The following is a 22959-nucleotide window of genomic DNA, read 5'->3' as shown; positions in this document are numbered from 1 at the left end:
CCCCACTGACCAGGCCTAACCCTTCCCTTTTTGGGCACATCAGTCACCCCTATGGAAGGCCCAAGGTACCCCCCCTGGGCAGGGTGCAGTGTATGTAAAAGGTAGAGCATGTACTAGTGCAGGTGACATGCTCTGGTAGTGAATGGCAGCCATTTTCGTTTTTCACTACTGTAAGGCTATCTTGCTCCATAGGTTAACATGGGGGATGCTGGCTACAGTGGTTAACAGCATTTCTTCCCATAGGAACAAGATAGGACATAAGTATCTAGTATCCCTGAACTCAGAATTTAATAACACATCTTTTAGGAAAGGTTGTTTTTAAATCCTGTGTTTGAGAACAGCACTTTTAGAAAGTTGCTGTTCTCTTGTCTGACCCTTCTGTGTGCCTGGGCCTGTTTGTGTATGGACTGTCTGGTTTGAGAGTGACAGGGGCTGTGGAATTCCCCAGGAGGGAATTCCCCTGGATGAGTCAGCACTAGGCTGAATGACTGCATTTGCAACTGGAGTAGTTAGCACCTGGGCTGAATAGGGCTGTGCCTGCCCTCCACAATGCTGGCTCCACCCCCCTGCTGGGCGGCTGAGGACCCTGCCCCTCACTCTGAAAGGAAGTCAGAAGCCAGCAAAACAAAGTACTCAGGAAACACCCAGAACTGGTTCAGACCGGGCTCAGGGCCCACATGCACCAAGAGAACAAAGACTTTAGGGGTATAAGTACAGGACCCCTGACAACAGAAAATTAGATCATCCTGGAAATCAAGAAGGAACCTCTGCCAAGGAGAAAGCTGAAACTGAAGAAGGAAGATTGTCCTGCTGTTGCTCTGCTGGACTGACCTGTTGCTTTGCTGCCAAGGAGAGGGGAAGGACTTTGCTGCTGAGCTGTGTCCCCTGTCTTGAAGGAATCTCCAAGGGCCTGAGAAGAGCTGGCTCCCTGTTTTGAAGTCCCAGGAACAAATGGACTTCACCCCCAGCTTCCCTGAACTCTGCTGAGAGAGTTCTGTCCTTCCTAGAGTGCTTGATCCAGTTGTGGGGCCTCTGGAAGTTGTACCTGAGCTGGGAAGCTTGAAACTGAGCTTGAGTGACTTTTGAACTTGAAAAGTGTTGCATCGCTCGCTTGCGGAGCGCATCCCCGACAGTGCGAGAAGTTTCCCGCCGCTACGGAGGTCGAGATCGTCGCAGCGCCTGACGCCTCTGCCAGAGACGTCGCATCCTTTGTTTGCGTGACGCACCAGACCGGTGCGGGAGAATCGAACATCGCTGCGAGTATCGTCGCAGAGCCTGTCGTCGCTGGGTGAGAACGCCGCACCGCTTGCTTGCGGACCGCATCACGTCGCTGCGAGCATCGTCGCAGAATCAACGCATCGAGGAGCTGCGAGAGAGAGGATCACCGCTGGACCGCGCATCGTCGCCCCGGAGTTCGTCGCAGCCCCTACGAGATCGTCGCATCATGCCTTTGCAAGAACAGACTTCCTACGGAACCTACGCACCGGAATCCATACAAGTGGCCTTCCTCCCCATACACACCGGATTCATCGCAACACGCCCTCTGCTGCAGCGGGGCTGTCGCATCGCCTCCCCAGGGTCTCAGGAGCAACGCATCGCTTGTTTTCCACCGCACCAGCTTCTGCTTTTGGAACTTTGTTGCAACTAAAAGGTACTGTGAGTAAACGTGACGCAACTGTGAACTTTTCACGCATCAGTAGAGAATTCTATCGCAACGTAGAGAATTCTAACGCAACCTTAAGAACTCTTTTTGAAACCATATTCTTGAAATGTGTATGTTGGATTTTTGTCGTTTTGGTCTTGTGTAGTTTAGATTAAAAATACCTTTATTTTTCTAAACTGTTGTGGAGTCAGTTTGTGGTGTTTTCACTGTGTTACTGTGAGTGTTGGTACAAATACTTTACGCATTGCCTCTGGTTAGCCTAGACTGCTCGTGCCAAGCTACCTAGAGGGTGAGCAGGGGTTATCTCAGAGGGTTATCTCCTTGCCCTGACTAGAAGCAAGGGTCCCTATTTGGACAGTGGTACCTACCTCTGCCAACTAGAGACCCCCAGATCTAACATCCCTTTTAAATGCGGAACCTAAGATCCTTGCGAAAGTATTGGCGAACCCACTGATCACGGTAATTAGAGACTTGATACATCCAGATCAATCAGGTTTTATCCCGCATAGAAACACTGCCCTGAATCTTAGGCGACCGCACGGTGTTCTCGCGAGAGCTGCAACGCTGCGTGAGCCGGCCATCTTGGCGTCGTTGGATGCCACGATGGCTTTCGATACTGTGGAATGGCCGTATTAATGGGCCGCGTTGGCTAAGTTTGGGTTTGGACCCGGTTTTATCGGCTGGGTGCGGCTGCTCTACGAGGACCCCCTTGCGCAAATTGTTGTGAATGGCCGAGTCTCGGCTCCGTTTGGTCTTGGGAGGGAAACTCATCAGGGTTGTCCACTATCACCGCTCTTGTTTGCGCTAGCTCTTGAACCCCTCGCCGCGTGGATCCGGTGGGAGCCCTCGATGAAGGGTATTCGGTGGGCCCCGGAGTTTGAAGATCGCATCTCGCTTTATGCAGATGATATCTTATTGTATTTGACTGCGCCCCGGAAATCCCTGATAGTATTGTGCGATGTTCTGAATTCATTCGGCAGAAACTCGGGTTTAATCATTAACTGGACCAAGTCCTATCTTTACGTACTTTCTGGCGATGTCCCACTTCTCCCAAATAATTGTACCATCCAGATAGCACACACAGGGTTTAAATACCTCGGTATCTACATTTCATTGGACCCCACGGCTCGTTATGAGCATAACCTCCTCCCTCCCTTGTCTAGATTGAAACAAGATGTTGCAGGTTGGCGTAAGCTTCCGCTTTCACCGTTGGGTCGTGTGGCTCTCTTTAAAATGATGTCTCTTCCTCGTTTTCTCTATGCACTTCAAAACACTCTTGATGAAGTTCCGGCCAGCTATTTCCGTGCAGTTGAGGGCCTTCAAAGGAAGTTGATTTGGGATGGTAGACCTCGTATTGCGCTTGCGAAATTGACGCTCCCATGGTATGACGGGGGTATCGCTCTCCCTGATATAAAACTTTACTATTGGGCGTCTCAATTTGGAGCCATCAATCATGCTACGTATGGTCCCGAATTGAACCCTGCCTTTGCAATGGATAGGTGGCTGTTACCTGGGGTAACTTCTACAGGGCACTATATTCTAGATCGGTGATTAAGGACTTGTCGGGACCTACCAAGACGGCAGTGCATCTGTGGAGGGATGCAACTAGTTTGATGGGGTGGAAAGACAACTTGACTCGGGCGACCCCGCTCTTTGGCTCTGATAAACTGGGTAAACTGTGGAAGACCAAGGGATTTGATAAGTGGGATCTCATCGGTATCAGTAAGGTGGGAGACCTCTGGGTGAAGGGCCAGATTAAATCGTTTGAACTGCTAAAGAAGGAGTATGAACTAGCTGACTCAGAGTACTTTCGTTACGTTCAAGTTCGACATGCTTTGCGATCGTTTTTTCCTGTGGGGGAGGTAATTCCGGAGTCGTCCCCGCTCGAAGATAGATTGTTAGATGGTCATGTACCCGATAGTACTATTCCTTAGTCTATAAAAAACTAATAAATGATAGGTCGGATCTCCTTTTGCATCTTCGTGACTTGTGGACTCGTGACGGCCTTGAACTGGATGACGAGGACTAGCAATCTGCGATCTCCTCTCCCAAGGAGGTTGCGATACCAGCTCGACTCAGACTGGTTCAACTTAAGATTCTTCACAGGGTATATGTCACGGGCCCCCGATTGGTGCACATGGGCTTTTCTGAAGAGGGTTTGTGCAGGCGAGGATGCGGCCAGATGGGGACATTTCTTCATATTATTTGGGAATGTCGTGAGGTTGCCGCCTAATGGAGTGGGGTATATGATGTGATGAAGGAAGTAACGGGAATTGCCATCTTACCAGAGGCTAGGCGATGTCTATTGAATGTCTGGAAACCCACGGATTATAACGTAGCCCAGACACAATGGGCAACTCTAGGAGCCATGATCGCCAAGCACGATATAGCTCAATTGTGGGGATCCCAAAAGCCACCTACAGTTGCATTATGGAAGGAAAATATGGACTGGTGCATGTTCTGAGAAAAAACGGTGTATTTGGCCCGGGGTCGGCCCTGGAAGTGGTGTAGAATATGGGGACCCTGGAATACCTACCGTGGAGATATTTGTGCACCGCCTATTGTAAATAACACTGATGTCCCACCTTTCCCCTGATCTCGCATTCTGACTGCCTATTTATATGTGTATTGATTTTCCTTTTGTCCTCCCCCCTTCCCCTTTAGTATATGGATTGCTGATTTCATTTGTAATGACTATTCCTTCCTCATTTGAATTGACATTTTGTGTAATATATTCTTTACCTTGCTGTTTTATATTTTCAATAAAAAGAAATATTAAAAAAAGAAAATACATTTCTAACTTTTTTAAGGTGGTTCAATTTTAAATCAAAAAGTGTACTTGTAAATTATAGCCAGACTTCACAAATGATGTTGTTTTCTCTCTTTCCCACCTCTGGAGGTGGAGGAGAGACAGGAAGGTGCCACCTAATTCTTCCTTGTTATTATGGCGGTTGATGCACTTCCAGAGTACTCAATGGACATGTTTAATGGTGTGGTCACTAAGAAACAGCTCATGCCATTTCTACCTTTAGTGCAGCCTCTCTTGGACTCAAACCTCAAGTAAGCCTGAGTTTGGATCTGTCAAACCTAAATGGGAGGGCCTAAATTGACCCGCGTGTGCCTGAAGTTACTGCATCTTAGGTGGCGTGTGAAGGGTCAGTGAGATCCAATCTTTTTCATTCTGATTTCCTGTTTTTACTGCAGCCCTATCTTCGAAGATGACCTGCCATCTGTCATGGAGATAGAAATGGAGGAGCTTGATGAATGGATGAACAGTCTAAACAAGAATGGTATGTGGTAGCATGTCAGCATCTTCATTTATTGTATTATTTCATATATGTAAAAAGCAGGGGTCTAGAACGTAGGTGCCGGAGAGCCAGATCCATGCCAGATTTTGCATATAGCGACCAAGAGTAAGTTTACATACAATCAGTGGTGGCTCCTTTAATGTGCAATTTAACTAGTTTTATTTATTTATGCTGGAGTTTACTACCCCCAACCCTGCCCCTTTTCCACCCTGCCTCACCGCCCGCAGCACTCCCTCCAGGAGCCGCTACTGCATACAATGAACTTTAATGGAATCCGTTTATTGGGTCACCGGGTATCATGACATATGTTTGTCCCTCCTGGATCTATGGTCAATACCCCACATAAAGAGATAGCTCAGGTCTTTTCTCGGCCTCTTTAAGAACATCTTTCTTGGAGGAGATGATAGTGAAAGAAGTGGCTGATCAAGCAATACAAATTTGCCAAGAGAAGGATGTAACACAATATAAGGTAGTACAGGGAAATTCAGTCCAAACTGAAGGCTGGAAATGTGGATTTTCAACCTTTCTTAATACTGCATAAATCAGAATTACTGGTTTCTCATCGACAAAGTCTGGTTAGAGAATGCAAACATACCTAAATATCAAAGCATGCATGAGGCTTTATTTCCATTGCTCCAATGTATCCTTTGGAAAAACATGTGCAAAATTACCAACTGCCCTGGATAGTATGTTTTTTGTTTGCCCTAATTTGCTCCACGGTGCATTTTTGTATTCAACTCCTTTTGTAGAAGGTTTGTCATTTAACACAGAAGGGCATATTCAGCATTAACATGGTCCAGTTGGGAGTCAGTTGTGACATGCAAGAGGGTCAAAGCACTTTCTGCTATTACAGCATGTACTGTTGGTATCCCTAGTCATAGGCTCGTTCACAGAAGGAATTCAGTGAGTCATAAGAATAACGTTAATCTGTTGCAAGTTAATACCCCAACATCCATCCCCAATCAACCAATCCACCAACTAGTAAACTTACATTTTTATCATAAAAAAGTATTTTGCAGGCCTAAAAACAAAAAAATAGATAGAGAAAACACAGGGGAAAAGGGAAGTCTCAGGGGATTATCCTAGAGTAGCTAAAAGGGATTGTGAGATAAGTTACTGCATGAGTGTTCATGGGTGATCTGCGCCCTCCCATGGAAAAAGCCTTTCAGTCAGGGGGTAATGCAATCAAGGGGTAGATATTATGTCAACCCAACTCCAAAAAGCAATACAAGATGCTACTTTGAACCTTACTACATATTTGTGAGTGATGTGCTTCAAGGCACAGTTTCTCTTTGTGACGTTCGGTGATGAGTTGTAGAAAAAAATCAGTGTTGGTATTTTGCCTTCTCTCTGGTGTCTAATAATGTTAGCCAGTACAGACAAAAATGGTCCTAGACGTTGGCCTGCACCCTTGGTACTCCCTTCCCCCAAGCAAGGTCACAGATGAATTCCCATTGTGACACGGCAGAACAAGGAATAATTTCTGACGGACTGTTATGGGGCAGGCCCATTCCATATGCTAAGGATTTCTAAAACCTTAGAATTGTTACTAGATCAAAGAAACCGTTGTGTTCCCATTACGTTTCTTGGACCCTCTTGGTCCTTTTTCACACGAGCACTTGCCTTTATCACTCCTCTTGCACTCTACTTAAAATTGTGTTTATAAATCAATGAGAATTCGTGCTGCAACAAATATTACATTGTTGGATCAGCTCAAAACATACATATGGTCATCTTGGTTTATTTAAATCATTTTGGGCTATTGTTCTATCTTTCTTTCTGTTTTCCATTGCAGGATTTAATCGCATGAAGAGAAATACTTGTGTTATTAATTATTAACAACCAATTTGTAGAACCAACGTCTAGGACCATTTTTGTCTGTACTAATTGATACCCAGGTCCTGTGACTTTTTCTGGGTCACCCCATTTATATTAATGGTAATAATGTTAGCTAGCTCTTCATTTGATGCTTAAGTTATCTCTGAGTTCACTTTTGACAATTACTGAATCCACTGAACTTGGAAACGATGATTGAAAGGCTTGAAAAGTGTGACTGGAATTTGGTAGTGGAACCCATGATTGAACTAGTAGTATAGGTTGCCTGCAACCCATGACTAATGGGCCAGAATAGTGTGCTACAATCCATTAAAGTCTAGCACTTTAGAAATTGGTGAACACCCTTCACAAAAAAGGACCTGTGATGAGCGCCAAAAGTATACATCTAAGGATGATCTGAGATCTCTCATTCTTCAAAACCAGCAAAAGTGTGTGGATCTTCTAATTTGAAATTTCAATTGAGAGGAATTCTCTCAGGCTATGAGATATTAAACAGAAGCAGGACAGGGTGAAACTCCACCACCACATGGGTGAAATCGAATAGGAAGATAGAGAAGAACAACAAGGGCACCTGCAAAAACCCATGGATAGGTACATCATTCAATAAGCACATAGAGTTGGCGTTACATGAAAAAAATGGTCAGATGAAAAATGTTCTCAAGAATTACATTTCAACACACAATTTTATAATAAAGTTAAATTTATTCAAACGTTGACTTTCTCGGAACTGCAAACATTGGTTTGTAATATGCCTTTACCTATCCTTATCTGTTAAGATTTGTGAAATCATGTATCTATGTGTATCTATGCAGCATGAACCTTAGAGAGCAAGGGAGTGCTATACAGAAAAGGATATCCAAGTAGACTGGGCAGTGCGAAGATGGATGCGGAGGATGCAAAAGATGGGGAAGGAAGGAGTCGGGGAAGATGGGTATAAACAGAGGCCTAACTGCACTGGGGGATGGCGAGAGTACATGCATGGTCCAACTTCACTGAGTTTTCTAGTGTGATGTTTCTAGATCCTACGTACCCTGCAATGCTGTAGTCAGTTGGTGTGAGAAAAAGCACTATAGAAAAATGTTTGGTGGCACCTACCAGGTATTGCAGCACTTTGTACTGAACCTGTGGTGCACAGAAAATTTCCAGGAAAGGTCTGCCTATTCCTTGTCTTGGGCAGAGATTAGATGCCACCCCCCCCCCACACACACACACACACAATTGTATGTGTAAAGTTCTGTTAATGTGCCTTCCATCCATTCAAAGCAATTAAATGAGGCCAACAGAGAGTCCCTCAATTCAGGGACGATTACCCACAGTGAGCACAACTTATTGATTGAAAAGTGCAACCAATTTCATTCAAAAGTGGTTACATACTTACATAAATAAGTATATAAATCACAGAGGGGTGCTTCATTCTTACATGCATGGTGGTAACTGTTGCTAGATGCTGGCTAGGATTCTCCTTCTGCGAAAATGCCATTCCCTCATAAGCATGACTCCCGGGTATGATTCACAGGATTAGGGCTGGAGTGTGGAAGCCGTAGCAGGAACCATTAGCACATTCGGCATACTGTAAATGAAAACACTGTGGAGAAAGAATGAACACTCTGGTATGACCAATGAGAGAATTAGCAATTCAAGGTCAGCGAAGTTGCTGTACCCTGAGCACAAGAAGCCTTAGGAAAGAAACAAACAATTCACAACAACAATCCAGATGTACATTCAGACAGAAGTAAGAATACTCCCTAAGTTTCAGGATGTACAATGGAAAGGTGATCGCTACGCCTTACTAAAGTGTCTCCCTCCTGGGAAATTTTCCTTATCAGAAGTACCGTGAGCAGACAGGCAAGCCTAAGGGTCTCATGATATAAACCCCCATGAGAAAAGACTAGCATGAAGAGTGTTGGTTGCCTCACATCCATTCCTTAGGAGGATTTGAAGAATGAAAAAAAGAACCATTAGGAACACATACCATCCTATTGAAAGAATGAATAAGATGCATATTTCACTTACGACCTCCAGAGGTCTCTAAGTGAAGCACTGCCTGGTCCACACCAGTTGTTGATTCACTTAGGACTGAAGTTGCACTTTGAGTCCTCTGGTGGCCTGAGTGGGGAGTGGGCGCTCACATACAGTACAACCTGTGTAACACTTCCAAACTCAGTCGGGTCACACTTCTTACTTAGACACATAACGTGGAATGAAAGCTCTGCAGCATCAAGATACCACAATGTGCTGGAGTCATTCCTTCTCACTTACTGACTCACTCCCTCATTCATCCTCTCATTTTGTTTGTTCTATTTTTATAAGCTTCATTCCGATCATGGTTGTAAACAGAAAATGATTATATTGTTACACAAAATGTAGTGGTCAGATGAGGACAAAGGTTCATGCATTGGAAATAATCAATACATAGGCAAGCCACAAATTGATGACAAATATACCAAGTCAATCATATTCTACATAATGGACGCCCATAGCCTACTTCCGACATAATCATTGTCATCGGCGCTCTTCTTTACAAGACATGAAGTTCATATGTTCATAGCAAATATTTACATTATTTATACACATTGCCTTATTCTTGAACCATGCTTTATTAGGTAGATTGCACCTCATCACCTGTACTCTCTTCACCTCTTGGCCAGCACTAGTGTTAAATACACAAATCTCGCCAGAGTCTTGAACTCTTTGGTTGTTGTGTCAGGAGCACAGCTTTATGATCAAGGGTGAGATTATTCCCTAGAACGGGGTTGTAATTGGCAAACTTTTCTCAAAAGTGCAGAGGAACTGGGCGTCTCCGTACCAGATGCAAAAAAACACCAAACGCAGTCAGGTAGGTCACTTTGGACTGTGTAATAAAACTCCTGGTGGAGAACCTATATAGTATTAGTTAATGTCCCACATTCAGTAAAATAAACAAATCCGTTCTTACCGGGCTGTATGAGGTCACATGTCAAATCTGTTTCCTATTTGAATTTTCCCTTGTGGATACACCCAAACATGACTCCTGGTACAGTGTATAAATAGAATTAACTAGTCAAACCTCCCCCACAGCCTCTCACCCCGCATATCATAATGTACTGAAGAATAGTGATAGCGTTTGGTTACTTAGAGAAGTCAGTTCATCAAGAGTATCTTTACTTAAACATGTCCAAGGTCCTGTATTTGGAGGTTATGGATAGGTCGCACATGCACTTGATCCATTTGGCTTAATATTTATCTGCTCTCTGGTGGCCATCAAAATCTTATCCAAGTCCTTATAATTAAGGAGTCTCATAATGCCTGGTGTCATATTACTTCCATGGTAGTGGCAAGCGATCAGGCACTGCTAAGCTCTCCTCAGTAGGAACACCAATGAATTCTTGGTGTTAAGGAACGTTTCCAACTTTTCAACATAGGGTTGGACTAGACTAATTCTTTATTGATAAAAATGAAAATATTATTCCTTTGAGTTCTGCCCTTTTGGTCATGAATTCTCATGACTTGACTACATTATTCTGTTCCATTGAAAGAAACTAAACAGTGTACTGTACTAAAGACATGTTCATTGGGCTCATGTGTGCCCTAATCCCACAAGCCAAAGAGTATTTTCTCTAGCACATCACAGCCAGTTTTATCAATAGGAGTAGATAGGATTCTTTCTATTGCTATAATTTATCTACGAATATTCAGGAAACCAGTCTCAGAGCCTGCAGCAGGGGGTTCAGTTTCAAAAGTAGTAGAACCAGCCATGTCAGACTACAGCCCGTGGAGGACTGCTGGCTTTAAGAGAAGTAAAGCCTCCTATTCACTTGTCTTACCTGTCAGCTTTCACTATTCAGTATGCACCTGTGGAAACATGTTCTTCCCTTGAGGGAAATGTACTTCAGATACTTCTTTACTGCAATTGATTTATGAGTCTTCTAACAAAAAGTCTTCTAACAAAACGTGAATGAAAATATATGGAAAATATTTCAAATCTGTGCTAGCAACAAATGTCAAATCAGTGGAACGAGTGGTGGAAGATCAATATTACTTAGAATAGTGTAAAAAAAAGGCGAAGGGTACTGCAGGCTGCACTCACTGTATTTATTTTCAACATTCCTGAATATTTCGAAAGCAAGCTTATTGAAACATGAATGCATTCTACTCTCAAAATTCGCATCTTTGATTAGCTACAGTTTGTGATACCGAAGTCAAGGTCTGTCACTCCTTCTCACATATTCCCTGCACACATCTCTCCTCAACGTTTGGGTGCCCCGATACCAGGGGCGCAACTAGGTCTTCATTTCGGGGGGGGCTAACATGGCAAAAGAAGGGGCGTGGCTAATGTTAATCAATGGGGCGGAGCTAAAATGGCAGATAATCAGGATCGGTTAATGCCCCCTCACACCTTAAAACCCATACCCGCCCTGAACTCTAAAATTACCCCCGGCACCCCAAAACCCATACCCATCCTGATCCCTAAAATTATCCCCCCCTGGCACCCCAAAACCCATACTCACCCCACACCCTAAAATTACCCCCTGGCACCCCAAAACCCATTACCACCCTGAACCCTAAAATCACCCCCCTGGAGCCCCAAAGCCCATACCCGCCCTGAACCCTTAAATTACCCCTGGCACCCCAAAACCCATACCCACCCTGAACCCTAAAATGACCCCTGGCACCCCAAAACCCATACCCGCAGTGATCCCTAAAATTACACCCTTGCCCCCCAAAACCCATACTCACCCTGAATCTTAAAATTACCCCTGACACACCAAAACACATACCTACGCTGAACCCTAACATTAACCCCCTCACACCCTAAAACCCATACCCGCCCTGAACCCTAAAAGTACCCCTGGCACCCCAAAACCCATACAGATCCCTAAAATTATCCACCCCGCACCCCAAGACCCATACCCACCCCACACCCTAAAATTACCCCCTGGCACCCCAAAACCCATTACCATCCTGAACCCTAAAATCACCCCCCTGGCATCCCAAAACCCATACCCACCCTGAACCCTAAAATGACCTCTGGCACCCCAAAACCCATACCCGCAGCGATCCCTAAAATTACACCCTTGCCCCCCAAAACCCATACTCACCCTGAATCTTAAAATTACCCCTGACACACCAAAACACATACCCACGCTGAACCCTAACATTAACCCCCTCACACCCTAAAACCCATACCCGCCCTGAACCCTAAAATTACCCCTGGCACCCCAAAACCCATACCGCAGTGATCCCTAAAGTTACACCCTTGCCCCCCAAAACCCATACTCACCCTGAATCTTAAAATTACCCCTGGCACACCAAAACACATACCCACGCTGAACCCTAAAATTAACCCCCTCACACCCTAAAACCCATACCCGCCCTGAACCTTAAAATGACCCCTGGCGCCCCAAAACCCATACCCATCCTGATCCTTAAAATTATCCCCCCCCCGCGGCACCCCAAAACCCATACCCACCCCACACCCTAAAATTACCCCCTGGCACCCCAAAACGCCTTACCACCCTGAACCTTAAATTACCCCTGGCACCCCAGAAATCATACCCATGCTGAACCATAAATTCCCCCCTTGCCCCCCAAAACCCATACCCACCCTGAACCTTAAAATTACCCCAGGCACCCCAAAACCCATACCCATGCAGAGCCATAAATTCCCCTCTGGCACCCCATAACCCATACCCACCCTGAACCCTAAAATAGCCCCCTGACATCCCAAAACCCACACCTGCCCTAAACCCTAAAATTACCCTTGGCACTATAAAACACATACCCACGCTGAACCCTAAAATTAATCCCATGGCACCCCAAAACCCACACCCACCCTGAACCCTAAAAGTATCCGCCCCCCTGGCACCCCAAAACCCATACCCATCCTGATCCCTAAAATTATCCCCCCCCCCGGCACCCCAAAACCCATACCCACCCTACACCCTAAAATTACCCCCTGGCACCCCAAAACCCATTACCACCCTGAACCTTAAATTACCCCTGGCACCCCAGAAACCATACCCATGCTGAACCATAAATTCCCTCATTGCCCTCCAAAACCCATACCCACCCTGAACCTTACAATTACCCCAGGCACCCCAAAACCCATACCCATGCAGAACCATAAATTCCCCTCTGGCACCCCATAACCACCCTGAACCCTAAAATAGCCCCCTAACATCCCAAAACCCACACCTGCCCTAAACCCTAAAATTACCCCTGGCACTATAAAACACATACCCACGCTGAACCCTAAAACCCTAAAACTAATCCCATGGCACCCCAAAACCCACACCCACCCTGAACCCTAAAAGTATCCCCCCCACCCCTGGCACCCCAAAACCAAAACCCATACCCACCCCACACCCTAAAATTACCCTCTGGCACCCAAAAACCCATACCCATGCTGAACCATAAATTCCCCCGGCACCCCATAACCCATACCCACCCTGAACCCTAAAATTGCCCGCTGACACCCCAAAACCCTCACCTTCCCTGAACCCTAAAATTACCCCTGGCACACCAAAACACATACCCGTGCTGAACCCTAAAATGACCCCTGGCACCCCAAAACCCATACCCACCCTAAACCCTAAAATTGTCCCCTGGAACCCCAAAACCCATACCCGCTCAGAACCCTAAAATTAAACCCTGGCACCCCAATTTGTAACCCACCATGAACCATAAAATTACCCACTCTGAACTCTAAAGTTACCCACTAGCACCCCCAAAAGGTAATGATGTGCTGAAAAATGCATTAAAGTTACTGGAACTTACATAAAAAACTTCTGACTGCTCCTCTGATACTATACTGTGGAGTCGGGCTGATCAGCAGCACTGCGTCCTGGCATCCAGCCCCTCGAAGGTCTCAGAGTAGATAGGTCTCCTGGATTCTCCTTGCCTGGACCTCCTCTGCTTCTTCGCTGCTGCCCTTGGATGCGAAAATAGAAAGATCCATGGCCCTGTTCACCATTTATCTGGTGAGCAGTGCGGTGGATGTGAATTCCATCCAAGTGCACAGACAGCAGTGGCAAAGTGATGGCAGTGCAGGTGATGCTTTTCCTTTGAAAATTAATTTCTGCTGGTGTCTTAGCCCAGGGTTTGCTGTCTGTGCACTTGTATGGAATACACATCCTTACAAGTGCACAGACATCACACCCTGGGCTATGACGCCAGCAGAAATTCCCATACAAAAGAAAAGCGTCACCTGCACTGGCCATGCCTTCCTCCCTGCTGTGCACTTCACACCCCATGCTTATAACCCATCAAGTGCTTAGGTGAATCCCTGCCTTCAGGCAAGGATTTCACCTCTGCGCCACTCTAAAGGAAAACAAGAGGTCAGGGCAGGGGGGTTCACTCGAGGAAACTGTTCAGAGGCTGGCTGTCTGCTCGGGCTGCTGGGCCTCTCAGAATGCATAATAAAAATCACATTCTCGGCTCCGATGCGCAGCGTTAGTTAATGATTTCAGTGCGTGTCATCTTAGCCCGGGCAGAGGAGGCGACGGGGGGGGCTGAAGCCCGGTGAGCCCAATGGGTGTTGCGCGCCTGCCCGATACCAGGGCACATGTTTCCTCTGGCTCCTCTTTGCTTGTTTAGCAGTCTCTCCGTCAGTGCCAGCAACTATGCTGGTTGTGTCTCCTTGGAACCAATCATTGCTCCTTCCTTTCTGACATTTCAACTCGCTTTTACTTTGGAGGTTCAGGCAGAGGTAACACAACTATGTATGGGATTAAAAAAACGCCCAAAATTTTGCAAATTTCCAAAATTATGCAAAAACTAAAATATCTGCAGGGAAAAATAAATGTTTTCCACAGAAAAATAGGCAGGCACTACGAGTTTGGAGAGTCCCTGTTATTGAGGTCCGCAAGGAGGCAGCTACCTAACTTTGCAAATCATGTGATCCCTGCATACCTTGACTCCAGGGGCCTCATTTCTGTTTTTTTGACATAGGACAGCGCAGCAGGTCTTGCTACTGTGCTGCCCTACAGCAAAATAAAAGGTCAGGAATGCGCCGTACACATTAGATACAACGCATTCCTGTCCTTTTGCCTTGCGTCTGCAAACAATGGACTGCTGTGCGCCAACGCAGGCACCTTTGAACCATGGTGTAAAGGAGTCTGCGTTGCGGGATGATCATTTTTGTGCAGGAAGGGAAACCTTCCAGCACAAAAACAATCACAAGAGGCTTTTTTCTCTTTCTATGTGTGGTTCAGAAATCAGCACTCAGAGAAAGAGGGGTTGTGCCTCCTTTACGCCTCCCCTGGGGAGTCGTATGTTTTTTGGCGCTGTCTCAGACTTATGATTTCTCGCAAATCTCGAGCAGTGTCAAAAAACCATGTATGTTGCTGGAAACACCCCAAGCAACACCCATGGACCGTCCCTTTCATGCAGTTTTCTGTGTGAAAGGGGCACATATTTATAAAGTAACGTGGCTTTATGTGGCCTAATAAATATGCTAGGGGCACATTGCGCCAACAGAACATCAAAAAAATGTTGTTCCGGCAGCACAGAAGTCCCAGATTTATTTTGTAGGACACACGTCATTGCGGCTGATATGCAGGTGATCAACCACCAAGAGTGAAATACATGCCTGACTGCTGATCATCTTTGTCTGAAGTATTCCTTAAGCAATGTGATGCTGATAGTGATGCCTTAAGTCTCTCGCACGTGGAGAGTACTATAGGAGCATCAGATCAGGAACGTGCCCCTGTGTTGCTAGGACACCTCTTTGAGGAGGTGAGAGCTACCTGGATTCAGAGAAAGGCTGACCCTTTCCACACGGTCTTAGTTGTAAAGTGCCTTCTAGGATATGCAGCAAAAACACTGGACAGGCACTCCAATGCTCTCTGTAACACTCCCGGTGGCGCCTTAAATGGTTCACAGACTCCATGTCTGTCAAAGCCAACATTGGATGTGTACACTTATAAGATAAAGACGAGGCCTGTTGTTGAGCATTACTGTCACTAGCAATTAGTGCAAGTTAGTACAGGCAAAGAACTCCAACATGTTGACTTGGCAGATGAGCATTCTTACTATATTTTTTGTGTTAATAAAAACAAGGATATGTTGGCCCTAAAAGGTTGAAATGTTTGACCCGCGTGCCTTTGTGGAGAGTCCTCAGCACACTGAACTATCTTACTGGTTATTTGGTTGTTAATACGATTTTAAGAGCACAGACACCATTGAGCGTGGGTTGACTGCCACATGAAACATGAAGCTGCATTGCTTCGTCCACAGTCTAGCCTTGTCAACAAGCAGAAACCCTACCTGATTCCTATTGCAGGCCAAACCAAGGACCAGTCCAATCCTGTTCAGTCCACTGCCCACCACAAACATTTGTCTAGTAGAGAGGGATGTATGATGTTACAATGCATACTTTTACAACGCATACCTTTACAATGCATTTTTTACAGCGCAACATCCATTACAACGCATTCCATTACAACACATGCCATTACAACGAATTTTTAAAAACTACCTTTACAACGCATTCCATTACAACGTATACTACCTTTACAAGGCATACCATTACAACGCATAACATTACATTGCATGTATAGTGAGTGTTGGATAGTGTAGGGGTAAAAATTACTATTCTAACTCCAGGGGGGTGCAACAGTAGGGTAAGTGTTGGATAGTGTAGGGGTAAAAATTACTATTCTAATTCCAGGGGGGTGCAACAGTAGGGTAAGTGTTGGAAAGTGTAAGGATACTATGCGTTGTAATGGTATGCGTTGTAATGACATGCGTTGTAGTGGTATGCGTTGTAGTGTCATGCGTTGTAATGGTTGCGTTGTAATGGCATGCGATGTAATGGATGTTGCGTTGTAAAAGTTTCGTTGTAATGGTAGTGCGTTGTAAAAGTTGCGTTGTAAAGATTGTTTCCCGTAGAGAGTGCATTGCAGCCCAGCAGACAATCCTGCTCGTTTGGCAAAGAAGTGCAACTGGGCTTGGAGTCTGGCCCAAAAACTTTCGAGATCAGTTTAGCGTAGAGGCAAGTATAGCCATCCCAGTACTAACCTAGCCAGCACAAGCCTTGCCGAAAACATGGCCACAAACTAAATCCAGATCCCACCCAAGGATCCAGTCCGGGCAAATCACTTTAACTCCATGCGCCTCTGATGTCACGTTTTGAAGTTTCATCGAATCAGGTAAAATACAGGTACAGATACAAATCTGGACATTTTCACTGTCTTATGTGTCTATTTTCGTTGTTGAAATCACTAGCCAGATGGGTGCAGCAGGTATTGGGCGGACTGCTGGAATTCTGCGTCCTTCATCAGTGACCAGAATGTGAACATCAAGCCATTTGTCTCCAGTCTAAGTTCATATGCTGTCATTATGGGTGTGTGAATTTCTTAAAATTATGCAAAATGCTCGAACTGTGGTTTTCCATTATATCACATGAAATGTTCAAGCAGGAGCATACTTTAGATAAAAAAAAGTCTTGCAAGTTATTGGTGAGACAATTTCTGGGTAACCAGTCTCTCATGAGCAGAAATTATATAAAACAGCAGAATGTAAAATGTGGAGTAATTTCAGATAATGTGCGATCATAAACAAAATTGTGTGCCAATGTTAAGTGTGGCTGATACTAGAGAAAGCGATACCAAGCTGCAATATGAAAAATATAAATAGGGGAAAACTGCTTTTGATAAACCAATTCCTCGAACCTCTACCATTTAAAAAAAACAAATTAAAAGAATATGAACATTCTTGAAATAAAAGCCTACAATTATTGCTAACCTCAATAAGATATGACATCTCACCCTCGTTCTTTTTCTGCCTCATAGTTGTGCTTTTTATTCTACAATTAAGGGTCAAACATTCTTTCTGCTATTAAACTGCCCCCGGCTGTCTGCTACGCAGACATTGACTTCAGGCAGCGTTCACAAGTCAGGTTTATGGCAGCCACAAATCATGCAGTCTGAGCATGCCCCAGCAATCCTAGATATGCCGGGCTGACGAGCTCACACCCTGAGGCTCGTGTCATCACCAGCTCGCAAAGCCATTGTATTCCTTGCTGAAGGACCTCCCCCACCAATAAAGTTAGCCCTGGGCTCTGTGGGCTTCAGCTCTGCAGAGGCCAGGGCTACACATCATTCACAGTTCAGCAAGCCTCACTGTTAACCCCACCCTACCCTGCCTTGAGCCCAACCAAACAAGTGTGGGTCAAAGTTAAAAGAAAGAAGCTGCGCCCTGCTTCCTCATACCTCCGGTAAGGGAAATTAAAACTTACATATTTCCAGAATAAAGTGCTCAGAATGCATGGCCCTTTTTAATCTCTCAGCCAGCCATAAAAGCGATTACCAGTGTTTAACTGTGTATGCCCTCCTGTCAGATATTATTTTGTGGCAGGAATCCTGAGGGACTTAAACAGTAGCATTTAGTTTCATAAACAGCAGCCAAATTGACAGCACATGTGAAGTCCTTCATTGAAAGGCGCATGTTGTTAATAATTAATATTTCGTCAGAAGCCAAGGGTTTAAAGCAACTGCTCCAGAGCACATTGGGCGAGTGAAAAGTGGAAAGCATGAAATCAGTCTTTAAACCTATCTGAGCACATAATAATACAAAGATTTCTCTACACTGCTTAATAGCAAAGTGATTTATCTACATTGCTATGAAGCACGATTAGCGTAGGAGCAAGCGCTACTTAAACAGTGATTAATTATGCAACACACAATGAGTCACAGGCCAGCAGATTCACCTTGATTTGCTTTTCAGCACTCTTTTTCACACGAGGAAGGACTAGTGCACAGCTAGCTACCAATTCCGCCGCGGTGTGGTGGTTTAGCGCAGTGGGCGGTGCCGCGTCAGCCAAAGGACGTGCGCAGCACGACGGAGGTAGTGCGCGCGGCGGCCTGTGGCCGACAGAAGCATCGAAGGGGCTAATTTTCAGCTTTATGAAATATATATGAAATGCCTAACATTTGTAAAAGTACTCACGAGAGTTACATGGTGTATAAACATTTTGTAAAATATTTAGTTGAGATGATAGCACTACCACTCTGAACATAGCCAGCATGGGGAGGAAGCACTTGAGAGCCCTGCCCAGTGCTGGAGAGAACCAGTTTTGGGGGATGTCAATGGGTGCTTCACTGTGCTTTTATGAGTTAACTGACTGACTGCTTCAGTGGAAGTTGTACAGCTGTAACAGGAGCCAATGTGTTTGTACAAGTGAGTTTAATATTAATGCCATAAAACAGTGTTTCCCAAACTGGGGTCCGCAAACCCCCAGGGGTCCGTGACACATTCCCAGGGGGTCCGTAGGCAGTAGTTTTAAAAGCACAGCAAAGTTTCTTGTATAATTAGCAGAGTTCGAGCAACAATAAAAGTGTCAAGGTAACGCCAGTGATTAATGTACCTGCTGGAGGGAGAGGAGAGTTTTGTTCAGTGGCAGCTTTGACTTAACTAATGTAGCACAGAGGGTTAATGTGCCTACTGCAAAGAACGTATAACATGCATTTTAAAAAGCAGCATTTTATGTGCATAGGTCCATGGTTACTGCTTTTTTCACAGAGATTCTTTTGTTACTGTGCACTTCATAAGTGGCAATCGTAAACTAGCAGAGGGACCTATAAGCTGTCATCAAAGAGCTGCTTGCAAACTGCATGGTACCAGTTAGTAACTTATGTTTTTACCTAGTCAATCATTACCCTGATGCTGCTAAAAATATTTATTTGGGAAGAAATACATTTTTAATGTTAAAGTCAGTGCTAGCCACTGTGTTAAGTTCTGAATCCTGAGTTTGTGCTTTTCCAGACCATGCACTCTTTAGAAATGCCTACCAGTATGAATGACATGTGAATACACCTTGTAGTCCCCTTTACTTTATGTAACATTTTCTATACACTGATTTACATGTATGATTGATTGACTCTTTATGTGTGTGATGTAAAGTGCTCTGACATCCTACAATGGTATGAGAGATGCTATAAAACAAAGGAAATACATGTGACAGAGGGGGTATTCCTTCAATATAAAATACTAAGGGCCAGATGTGCGACCCGTTTTTATATGCGCAAACGGGTTTGCGAACCAGTTTGCGCATGCAAAAACCTATTGGGCCATGTACATAGCCTACTTCGCAAGTCGCAATTTTTTTGCGACTTGCTAAATATGTTTTGCAACTTGCTATTTGGAAGGGGCATTCCCTTCCAAATAGCGAGTCTCAAAACCATGTACAAATGTTTTGGGACTGCAATTGCGGTCGCAAAATACTCGCAATTATCACCTACTTCAAGTAGATAGTAATGCATTCGCAAATGGGAAGGGGTCCCAAGGTGAACCCCTTCCCCTTTGCAAATGCATGCAAAATAATTTTTTAATGGCAGGCAGTGGTCCCAGGGACCACTGCATGCTCTTAAAAAATGAAACGAAAACGTTTCATTTTCTTCTTTTTTTTTAAAATGCATGGAAAACGGGCTGCATTTTTTTGAAAGAAAACTGCTTTATTTAAAAGCAGTCCCTGACATGGTGGACTGCTGAGCTCAGCAGGCCACCATCCCTGGGAGGGCTGGCATTCCCAATGGGCTCGCAAATTGCAAGAGGCTCATTAATATTAATGAGCCACGCAATTTGCGACCCCATTTGGAATCCCAAACAGTGTTAAATACACTGTTGTACATTTCATTTAGCGACTCGCAATTTGCCACTCGCAATGGGTCGCCAATTGCGAGTAGCTAAATAAAATGGTCGTACATCTGGCCCCAAAATCCTTAGTACTTTGAGTATTTGATTTGTGTGCACACGTGTGTTTTTTTTAAATTACTGTTTTAATATTTGAAATTTAACTCATACAGATTGCTTGGGGGTCCCCGGCTTCCAGTGGTGACTCAATGGGGGTCCTCAGGAGTCAAAAGTTTGGGAACCACTGCCATAGAATGTATGGTATCATATGAGTTACGTACTTTCTCAGCCTACTTGCCAGTTTTTCTTTCTGTGATCAAAAATGCGCAAGTTTTAATCCACTTATTTTCATGATGGTGACAAACAAAATTACATTGCACAAACTTTTGTCTGATTATGGCATAACGGTAAAACTTAGTGAACACTCCCTTGTCACCAGTTACCTCTTTCGCTTCTCAAAGCCAAAATTAATTTATCCCCCATCCCAAAAATGCATATGTGCTGGTGGGAAATCAAATAGAAAAACATATTGTTTTCTCTCGTCCTCTCTATAACTTGCATCAATATCCCAGATGTTGGGGGTGAGAGGCTTTTTCAACTGTTTCAGTGAGACAGAATTCACAGAAATGTATTTTAGGAATACTTAAGAGATCTGCTGCAGTGCTTTAAAATAACATCTAAGCTATGGTGTGATATAGATGAATTTTTTCGGACATTTTTGACACAAAATTCCCTGTAGTAGAACCCTCTGTGCCCTCTTGGGACAGTTGTGCTTGCTCACTACACTGATTCAAAAGGGGGTGGTGATGGACAGAGAATCTGAATTAAGCAGAACACTCCTACCCAGTCAAAAGATCAGGGCTTGATCCATCCCCGTTTTTTAGCTCACTGCACCATCCCAGATCAGAACCTGGCTGCATGCAAATTAGTCTGACCCTGGCCCAGTGCATCATGGGAACAGGGCAGACTAAACTACCAAGCCAATTCTTTACTGGAAAGGAAACACGCTTCCGGGGACCGGTTTCTGGCATTACAGCCGTCTTCGGCCCGGCTTGCTTGAATCCTGATGGTGCAGTGAGCAAGGGACTCACATCTGAGCATACCCTTCCACACTTGTGGTGGCCAAAACGATTCAAAAGGGGGTGGTGATGGACAGAGTATCTGAATTAAGCAGAACACTCCTACCCAGTCAAAAGATCAGGGCTTGATCCATCACCGTTTTTTAGCTCACTGCACCATCCCAGTTCAGAACCTGGCTACATGCAAATTAGTCTGACCCTGGCCCAGTGCATCATGGGAACAGGGCAGACCAACCTACCAAGCCAATTCTTTACTGGAAAGGAAACAAGCTTCCGGGGACCGGTTTCTGGCATTACAGCCGTCTTCGGCCCGGCTTGCTTGAATCCTGATGGTGCAGTGAGCAAGGGACTCACATCTGAGCATACCCTTCCACACTTGTGGTGGCCAAAACGATTCAAAAGGGGGTGGTGATGGACAGAGTATCTGAATTAAGCAGAACACTCCTACCCAGTCAAAAGATCAGGGCTTGATCCATCACCGTTTTTTAGCTCAATGCACCATCCCAGTTCAGAACCTGGCTACATGCAAATTAGTCTGACCCTGGCCCAGTGCATCATGGGAACAGGGCAGACCAAACTACCAAGCCAATTCTTTACTGGAAAGGAAACAAGCTTCCGGGGACCGGTTTCTGGCATTACAGCCGTCTTCGGCCCGGCTTGCTTGAATCCTGATGGTGCAGTGAGCAAGGGACTCACATCTGAGCATACCCTTCCACACTTGTGGTGGCCAAAACGATTCAAAAGGGGGTGTTTTTTGAAAAAAACATAGGAATTGAAAGTTTGTGCTGAATGTATTAAAAAAGAACAGGGAGTATGGAAATTCTCAGCGTAAAATATAGTTTAGGGTTGCATTATGTTTGTCCATGTCTATTGTAATTATAAGAAGGAAGGAATAGAAAAAGATCAGGTTCCCATGATGCACTGGGCCAGGGACAGACTAATTTGCATGTAGCCAGGTTCTGAACTGGGATGGTGCAGTGAGCTAAAAAACGGTGATGGATCAAGCCCTGATCTTTTGACTGGGTATGAGTGTTCTGTTTAATTCAGATGCTCTGTCCATCACCACCCCCTTTTCTGAATCGTTTTGGCCACTATAGGAGTGGCAGGGTATGCTCAGACATGAGTCCCTTGCTCACTGCACCATCAGGATTCAAGCAAGCCGGGCCGAAGACGGCTGCAATGCCAGAAACCGGTCCCCGGAAGCTTGTTTCCTTTCCAGTAAAGAATTGGCTTGGTAGTTTGGTCTGCTCTGTTCCCATGATGCACTGGGCCAGGGACAGACTAATTTGCATGTAGCCAGGTTCTGAACTGGGATGGTGCAGTGAGCTAAAAAACGGTGATGGATCAAGCCGTGATCTTTTGACTGGGTATGAGTGTTCTGTTTAATTCAGATGCTCTGTCCATCACCACCCCCTTTTCTGAATTGCTCGCTACACTAACACCTGCAAATTCATGATTTAGT

At 44.9% G+C, this 22959-nt stretch overlaps 1 protein-coding gene across 3 annotated transcripts in view; it reads left to right on the top strand.

Moving 5' to 3' along the window:
- The window catches only part of TMEM154 (transmembrane protein 154), a 316513-nt gene that overhangs the window by 114577 nt on the left and 178977 nt on the right, over positions 1-22959 (top strand). For all 3 annotated transcript variants that reach the window (XM_078676932.1, XM_078676931.1, XM_078676934.1), the window contains exon 4: positions 4868-4953. In XM_078676932.1, coding sequence (XP_078533058.1) covers positions 4868-4953 — 86 coding nt within the window. The remainder of the gene's footprint in view (positions 1-4867; positions 4954-22959) is intronic.

Source organism: Lissotriton helveticus, chromosome 2_1 (genome assembly GCF_964261635.1).
Source record: "Lissotriton helveticus chromosome 2_1, aLisHel1.1, whole genome shotgun sequence".
NCBI lineage: Eukaryota > Metazoa > Chordata > Amphibia > Caudata > Salamandridae > Lissotriton > Lissotriton helveticus.
Note: the sequence above shows the minus strand (reverse complement) of the source record. Positions and strands in the feature narration are given on the sequence as shown.